The 8,591-nt window shown below is 46.8% G+C and overlaps 1 protein-coding gene across 1 annotated transcript; it reads left to right on the top strand.

The window, feature by feature from the left end:
- Positions 1–2,061: 2,061 nt before the first annotated feature.
- LOC125520605 (probable E3 ubiquitin-protein ligase XBOS36) lies at positions 2,062–8,270 on the top strand. Its single transcript, XM_048685564.1, has 5 exons — positions 2,062–2,567; positions 4,926–4,985; positions 6,740–6,811; positions 6,921–7,554; positions 7,652–8,270. The coding sequence occupies exons 1-5, from the start codon at positions 2,388–2,390 to the stop codon at positions 8,029–8,031; spliced, it is 1,326 nt and encodes a 441-aa protein (XP_048541521.1). The 5' UTR covers positions 2,062–2,387; the 3' UTR covers positions 8,032–8,270.
- The last annotated feature ends 321 nt before the right edge of the window (positions 8,271–8,591 follow it).

Raw genomic sequence — 8,591 nt, 5'->3', positions numbered from 1 at the left:
AGTGTACTATGAAGCTCACATATCAAGGAGCCAATGGATGCTACAGTATGATGCATTTTATTTTATGTTGATATAATAATATATATTTTTTTTCCTTTGCAAACTGCTCCTGTGTATATCTCATTTGGTTTCCAACTAATAGTATATATTTATATGTTATGAATGAGATGGTGACATCCAAGCACTTTGTTTGCTCAACGCCTACCTACCTAATTGCTTGGCCACCAAAGAATAAATAAGTCACTTTTCGTAATGAAATTTGAGAAAGGTATCACCATTGATTGCTCTATACGTCCATTGGATGCCTTGCCTTTTCTCTCGGCAAATCTCACTCAAGGCCGTACCCCTATTGTGACTATATTGATTAAAAATAATAAATCTTTGGCTCTCTCTCTCTCTCTCTCTCGATGTTGTATCCATTAATTCCATATATATCTTGCTACATGAGCTCAGGAACCTTCTGACAATTTTTTTTGACATTGGTAGTATATATGAAGGGGGTTCTGGTTGTATGAAATCAGATCATGCATGCGAGTGAAGAGTACGTATTGATGCACTTGGGGTTGAATGAAATGGTACTTGTCTCTCTCTGTGCATGGCATTGGGACCCAACATGCTATCTTGGGATTGTTTTCTATTTTGCGGGAAAATTGAAAGTCGATTGAATTGGTTGAGACATGTCTTTCAGTACACAAGTTTTCTACAAAAAACAGGAAAAAAGTTATTCCAAAAAAAGACACTGAAAATTATCGGAAAGCCTTGACTACTTATTAACCAGTAAATAACCTTTTAAAAAATGATGACAATGAAGGTGATAAAACCATAATAGTGTTTCATTTCGGTGAATAGACACGAAATGCAAGTGGCAGAAAGTGAAGGGAACTGACGCTACCAAGTGGAGAAACTTGATCCACTAGCTAGCTAGATTAGTTGCACCCGTGAGTTAGTGCTAAGTGGGGGTTGGCCGATACTTACATCGATCACACTGTCATACACTTACGAATATATCTTGCACGGTCTCTTTGGCTGTGGATGATTTCGACACACTGTAAGGATATCTTTTCCAGAAAATACGAAGGAGAACCTGGGTACCAGCGCATCCTATATGTAAAAAAAATAGTAATTCAAAAAAAATTCAAAAAATTCCAAATCTTTTTTGGTATCAAACATGATCAAGTATTGTAGTCGTACGAAAAGATTCATTCGAGAATGACTTTCGTTGCATCCTGTGTCGAAGATTTGGCACAAAACGCTATATACAAGTACTATATACGCTATATTGTCGTCATAAACTTGTCTTTTTTGCTCTGAAGTCAATTGAAATCATTTCTTGTCCAAACTTTTTGTATGAGTACAAAACCTGATCATCTTGATTCCAAAAAAGATTTGAAATTTTTTAAACTTTTTTTGAATTACTAATTTTTTTGCGCATATAGGATGCGCGGGTACCCGAGAGCACCAAGTTCCCGTCCGATCTTTTCCATGCCAACTTAGCACCACACAACCAGGTGTGCAACACGTCGACTCTTTTGGCGCTAGGGTTGACTCTTCATAGTTCACCGTTTTACACGAAGGGGTGGTATATATGATCGACAATGAATTGACTTGCGGCGTTTTCAGTACAATTTCATGCATGCATCACTTTCACTTCCTCGGGACATTCTTCGACCATAGGATGCAATCGAGATGATACCGTGTTGGCGAGCGACACTTTGTTGATAAGAGCTTTGGAGATTTGTCGGCGCGTATATTTTTTCTTGGAGATCGACCCTTCACTTGTTGACCGACGCCCCACTTCAACATGATACTCCCGAGCCACTTATAGCCGACACCCGTCTTGTTCGACCAGACAGTCTCCATGTCGCGCCAAAGATACACATCACTTCAAAAATAACATTTGTAGGGGGTTATTTCTGAAGCTACCCCTAGGCCTAGGTGGTGGGCATGCAGGTGAATCCATGCAACTACAGGGGTTAATGCACAAAAGGGGCCATGCACAACTAATCAATACACTAGTGCCCAGCTGTCTGGCCTCATATGCTGACACCAAGATATCATAACAGTGAGAGAGGAAGAAGGGAAAAAGAATTCTCCCATGGGTCAGGATCACACTAAGCCAGAACTAGAAGAGTGCACATATAAAACTTTCTAGGCTAGCCGGAAGAGAAATGCACGAGAGATAGACACAAATCTCAGATATATATGTGGTGGCCTAGTGTTAGGCTCACACGCACCTAGCTCACCAGATTCAATCTCCTTTGCCAACAACGACCGGAGAAGTCCCGTGAGCTTAGCTCTCCAGCTAGCGACGGGGCGCCGGCCGGCGGGTGCGCGGGCTCTCGGTAGTAGACGGTGGGTGGCGGCGCGTCAGCTTGATCAGTACAGACATGGGGAACGCGCTGGGGTGCGCCGGGCTGGGCGAGCGGCTGGCGGCGGCGGCGCGGGACGGCGACGCGGCGGAGGTGCGGCGGCTGCTGGCGGCGGACCCGGGGCTCGCGCGGTGCACAGCCACCTTCGGCAACCTCAGCTCGCCGCTCCACCTCGCCGCCACCAAGGGCCACCACGAGGTACGTACGTACGTGCACGTGCCCTCGCGCGCGCGCGCGCCGGCTTGCCGGCCGGCGAGATGGCCCGACGACCCGCTCGCTCGACTGCTCGTACGCGTGTCCTCCGGCATCTCGACGCCGGCCACCGCCGCGCGCGCGCCTGCCTGCCTGCATGCGGATTTGTTTCCGTTTTGCATGGACTAGTTCAGCGGGTGCAATTTGAATTCAAAACCATGCAACGCGCGGGCCTAGTCAGCATGCCATTTATTTTATTTCTTTATTACAAGTTCAATGTTCAATATGGCTGGTGCTTTACGGATTATTATTTTTGCAATGGCAAGATAAGTTGCATTTTGAAAACCGACACTAGATGTCAACCCTACAAAATTCAAACTGCGAGTCTAAGAGTGTCCATTAAATTTGAGGCTCATTGACTAATAACTATTCTCTCCGTCCGAAAAAGCTTGTTCCATAAATGGATGTATATAGCACCAAGTTAGTGCTACATACATCCATTTGTGAAACAAGCTTGGGACAAAAAAATTGGACGGAGGGAGTACACAAGCTCACATCATGGTGCTCAAAATATATATATTCGTGAAAAGCCGAAATAAATTCAACGAAACAAAACGTAGAAAAAACAAGTGGCCCGGATTAATCAGCTAGTACGTAGATCCCACATATTGATCCTCCTAGTAATGTCTCGAAAGATACCACCATATCCAATTTGTTCCCCAAATTAATTATCATTACGGACACCTATCTAGCATAACCACCGTAGCTTTAACTTAACCACGGACAAAACCGTGAATAAATAAAATAAAATAAAATCGCGAGTCGATCGACAAGAAAACCTACCGACTCCACCATATGAGATTTGATTTGGGGTGCATGCGTGCGTCCTCCGGCTGTGGTTTTCCAAGCAAGCACGACTCATTTTTCCTTGGTAGAAAATGACCCCTTCGTCGTCGTGTGGCCAAAAATTCACGGCAAGGAGGTCGAGTCACCATTGTAGTAGGGACGATGCATTCTTTTGCACGCAAGTTGGCACCAGTAGCTAGTTAATTAGTTGGGATATTTTCGGGCCGGGTTACTGTCAAGCTGATGTGTAATAGGGTAGATGGATCAAAAGGTTATTTGACTTGATGGTTTTCCTCTCACCCAAGTTGATGGTATATAATGGGAGCCAGGTAGGTGCGCTCACTAGATAGTGACACGCGGATTTTGATGTAAAATTGTAGGGAAATCCAACAAGTTGTCTATTTTTTTGGCAAGTTAATTTTTTAGCCTTCTTGTCTCTCATCTGTATCCAATGGCTGTCGTGCTTTCTCCTTCCTCCAGCCAACTACTCTGCATTCCTCGTGATCCGCTTGATCTGGCGCCGCCCTAACAGCTTGATGCCGCCACCCATGGCCAATGACGCTCCCGTGCGTCGGTGCGTGCCTTGCCGGCCTGTCGCCGGGCCATCTCTCTAGAGCCGACAACCCACCCGGCATCCGAACCGTCAAAACTCCGACTCCCCTCCGCTGACAACGCCGCTACCGTGTTGTCCCCTGCTCGGCCCCACCTCCCTTCCTTCTCCCAGGAAATTGACTTGCACCAATTCGATTTCCAGGCAACTTAGCAAATGCGAAAATCTGAATATGATGTGATAATTCTTTTCAGGAATGAGTAAGGCGAAATGTGCGTACATGTTTGTGCCTCGAGTGCCCTAAAGAACCTGTAGAATGTACGGCCAAATTTTCTTTAGGGCTTTGATGTAAAAACTAACTACCCCGTGCAACTGAAGCGCACACATGTAGTACAGTACTTTCACTTATTTTCGCAGCACAAGTTGCTGTGTATACGTTGTTGTCGACGCATGTGCTAAGTAAATTGTGATTAATAGTACAGCTAGCCAAGCAAATTAGTCCCGTGTTTTTAAAAGCCATCGCGTCAGGACGCCATCACGAAAGTCACGGAGAAATTAATCACACGCAGCGTCGTCCTGTCCGCTCGATCGTCCGGCTGGGGCTGGCTAGCTTTGACGATTTTGTCGAAAAACATATGGCCAGACAGTGATTACATATGCAGTTGGAGTACATGAGTTGATGAGCAGTAGCTAGCGAGCCAGCCAGCTGGTTAACTGTTTCCGTCCGCAGTCGTACAGTCGTTAACGATCAAGTCACGCGTTCGCCGACCTAGACACACAACGCTATTAGTACTACGCACATACATAAACATTCGATTTAATTTAATTTAAGTTTTGACCGCAAAATAAAAACAAAAATCGGTTCTCCCACTTTTACTTTCACTTGCACGCGTGTCGCCGCGGCGATTAAAAAGAGCTTTTGCGTGTTCTTGAAAAAGTTCTGAAGGTGTTTATGTGCGTGCGTGCAGATCGCGGCGCTGCTGCTGGAGAAGGGAGCCGACGCGAACGCGAGGAACGTGTACGGACAGGTATGTATGTAATATCAATGTATGTAGGTATGTCAGTGCCAGAGTGTGAGGTGAACAGTGCTGGCCGGCTTGTGTTATTGCTCATCTCAAGTTCCCAACCAACTCAATGTGTCAGTCTCTGAGGCTGATCTCTCCGACTCCGATCGATCGGTCGTCAATGCAACGCTGCTGCCTCCTGTCGCGCGCGTGTTGCTGTTGGTACCACTTTTCTTATATATAGAAGCAATGCGTGCTGTTAGTTGGTTGCAAGTGCAACAACCACAATCGAGGAACTTATTGGTCCCTCAAATTCAAATAGTATAATCATCTTTTTTGTGTGTGGAGAAAACTAGTGGAATCATCATACTATAGAACATGTGTTTTGTGTCGTGGTACCCAGTTTCCCACGCAAACAGATACAGCCTGGCCGGCGCCATAGAATTGACACAAGTCAACAAAATAATTAAGGGGGTGGGGTGGGGAGGGGGGTGGATAACAATGCCTTTCTTGTTTTTTAAAAAACTTGACTAATTTGAAGATTTGGACTACAGATGGTAATTTCATGAAACTAAAAGTTCAAAGCCAAAATCTATGGTTTTTTTCTGGTCCTGGATATTTACAAGAATAACTGCAAAAAAAAACAGTTCTTGATACATTTTCTTACATGCCAGATTTGGAAAGCTTGGATCTGTTTAAAAAAAATTGTTGTAAATATGGGATTTTTTTATGGGAATAACAATTGAGAATAATTTCTTGTGTCGCTGAATTCCATGGTTTTACATGATATTTCGGCCGGTGTGATTTTGTAAAAGAACATAGAGTTCTTTTTTGAGAGAGAGAGAGAGAGAGAAATATAGAGTTCAACTAATCTTAAATGAATATTTTTATTTACATATTTTATTACTTTCATTTCACATAATGTTTTGCTTATTTCCAAAAGTTTGTATTACTCGGGGTTGCCACATGGGCGAAAAACATTGTAACACCATCCTATAGGGTTTACATTGAAGAAATGGACCAAGGCCGAGTGTTAAAAATTGTGTTGTATTGAAACTGAGGGACCAAACTTAGATTTTTGACAGTTCAAGGATCCATTATATATTTTTTCTTATAAATTTATGTTTTCTTTAAAGGTTTAATTATGGATTTTCTACTTAGTCGTCGACATAAGTAAGCAGTAACAGTAAGAGAGATAAATAGAAGGATCCATCCGACATCCGATTTTTAGCCATAACAAATGTGACGTTTTTCAGGGCAATTTATATTGGCGAGATGATGGGAAATTAAGTTTGCAAGCACGTCAATTTTCTGACAAAAATATGAACCGAGACGGATTTTCTGTGCTAGCAACTAAACTTGCCATCCTTGGAGAACATAATTCTCCTAAAAATCATTCGATTTGCCATGATTAAAAATCTGACATCACATTTGTAGTGGACTCCAAAGTGTTTCCTACATTAAAAAAATGTGGTCCGGAAATTATTATGTACAAGCATCATGGGAGAGATAATTTCTTGGCAGTAAAAAGTTCATGTTGAAAACTGCATACTTTGTTTGTCTGTTTTTTGTGTGTGTACCTGTGCTGTAATCCCATCAGACAAATTTGTACTCCCTCCGTTCCAGAATAGATGACTCAACTTTGTATTAAAGTTAGTACAAAGTTGAGTCATCTATTTTGAAACAGAGGGAGTACTAGGTTTTCGTTTTGCTCGGTAAAAATGGAACCTGACCGCGTTTCTGTCTCACATGCGAATTGGTGGACGATTGAACTGCAGACGCCGTTGATGCAATCGTGCCGCTCAGGGCACTGGGAGGTGGTTCAGACGCTTCTCGCCTTCAGATGCAATGTACGCCACTACTGTAATTGGCGCCAAGATTCAGCTCGCTTGCTGCTACTCTGTTCCCACAGACCAATCTAATCTGGTCGCGATCTTTGCTTTCGGCTGAACCGATCAGGTGTGGAAGGCGGACGGGCTGACCGGGCGCACGGCGCTGCACGCGGCGGCGGCGGGCGGGCACGTGCGGTGCGCGCGGCTGCTGCTGGCGGACGCGGCCGGCGCGGGCGAGGGCGCCGGGGCCCGGTACGCGAACCGGGCGGCGGGCGGCGGCGTCACGGCGCTGCACCTGGCGGCGCTGCACGGGCACGTGGACTGCGTGCACCTGCTGGTCGACGAGGGGGCGTCCCAGGACGCGCAGACGCTGCCCTGCGCCGCGGCGCCCATGGCGGCCATCGGCGCCGGGAGCACGCCGCTGCACTACGCGGCGTCCGGCGGCGAGGTCCGGTGCTGCCAGGTGCTCGTCTCCCGCGGCGCCGACCGGATGGCCGCCAACTGCAACGGGTGGCTCGCCGTGGACGTGGCCCGGATGTGGAAGTGCAACTGGCTGGAGCACGTGCTGGCGCCCAAGTCGCAGCTCCCCGTCCCCAAGTTCCCGCCCTCCGCCTACCTCTCCCTCCCGCTCCCCTCCCTCCTCGCCGTCGCCAGGGACTACGCCGCCGCCGGCTTCCCCGCCTCGCCGGACTCCGGTGCCGGCAACGACGACGACGCCTGCTCCGTCTGCCTCGAGAGACCCTGCAACGTCGCCGCCGAAGGTACCCTACTCTGCTTGTCCGTTCGCCCAATCACCTGCAAAAAATTTGTCAACCTTTCGATGATCTGTTGATCGTTTCTGGTACGATCGGCGTGCAGTGTGCGGGCACGAGCTGTGCCTCAAGTGCGCGATGGACCTGTGCACGGTGATGAAGGCGTACGAGGTGCCGGGGCTGGCCGGCACCGTGCCGTGCCCGCTCTGCCGGAGCGGCATCGCCTCCTTCAGGAAGGCCGTCGCCGCGGCCACCGCGCCGCCCGAGGACGACCACCAGAGCATGGGCGGCAGCGGCAGCCTGCCCTGCGCGTGCGCGCGCTGCCAGGACCGCCACGGCAGCCCGGAGGATGAGGAGGACGAGAAAAGCACATGCCGGTCTTCCGGGCACCGGAGCTACGGCGGAAGCGGCTTGGACGGCCCGGAGGCCGCCATAGCTCCCCTCTACTGCGCCCCGTTCACCGGCCCCTCCGCCATCTTGTCCTGAGAACCAGCGGCTCTGCCCGGATTAGTTTCGCAGGAATTTCATCGTGCACATACAAAAGTTTCACAGGAGTAGTATACACAGACGAAACTGGCATACCATTTGATTTGTTGTGTTTGTGGTGTGACGAAATGATGTAGATACGGTAGTGGGGTGTGGATGTGGTGGACATTCATAGAAATTCTTTCTTGTAAATTATACCACTAGTCACATTGATCTTATGAAGTTGCGATTCTTTCCAATCGAGGTGAGGACTACAAAATGCATGTAGGGTGACCGACAAAACTGTGTTTGTTTACGCAATGCATGCCATTTAGTAGTAGAAGAAAACAAGTACTCCCTCCAAAAGTTTAATCTTTTTATTTGTTTACGGATTTACGAAATGTTAACCTTTTAAATTTGAAAAATTGCTAATCAAGCATTTCAAAAGTTTAGAAGTGTCTTTAGGGAAATGTTGACCAACTATTCAAAAAATGTTAATCTTGCATTTGAAAATTGTTTAAAATGTGTATTATATAAAACGTTGACCATGTATTAAAAAATGTTAAATTTGTATTTGGAAA

The sequence above is a fragment of the Triticum urartu genome, chromosome 7 (assembly GCF_003073215.2).
Source record: "Triticum urartu cultivar G1812 chromosome 7, Tu2.1, whole genome shotgun sequence".
Lineage (NCBI taxonomy): Eukaryota > Viridiplantae > Streptophyta > Magnoliopsida > Poales > Poaceae > Triticum > Triticum urartu.
The sequence above is the reverse complement of the archived record's forward strand: the minus strand, read 5'-3'. Positions and strand labels throughout refer to the sequence as shown.

Excerpts from the sequence above, each read along its gene's own strand:
- LOC125520605 (XM_048685564.1), top strand. The coding sequence starts at position 2,388 with ATGGGGAACGCGCTGGGGTGCGCCGGGCTGGGCGAGCGGCTGGCGGCG. Across the intron at positions 2,568-4,925 it reads CCACCAAGGGCCACCACGAG|ATCGCGGCGCTGCTGCTGGA; the intron begins GTACGTACGTAC and ends GCGTGCGTGCAG. Across the intron at positions 4,986-6,739 it reads CGAGGAACGTGTACGGACAG|ACGCCGTTGATGCAATCGTG; the intron begins GTATGTATGTAA and ends ATTGAACTGCAG.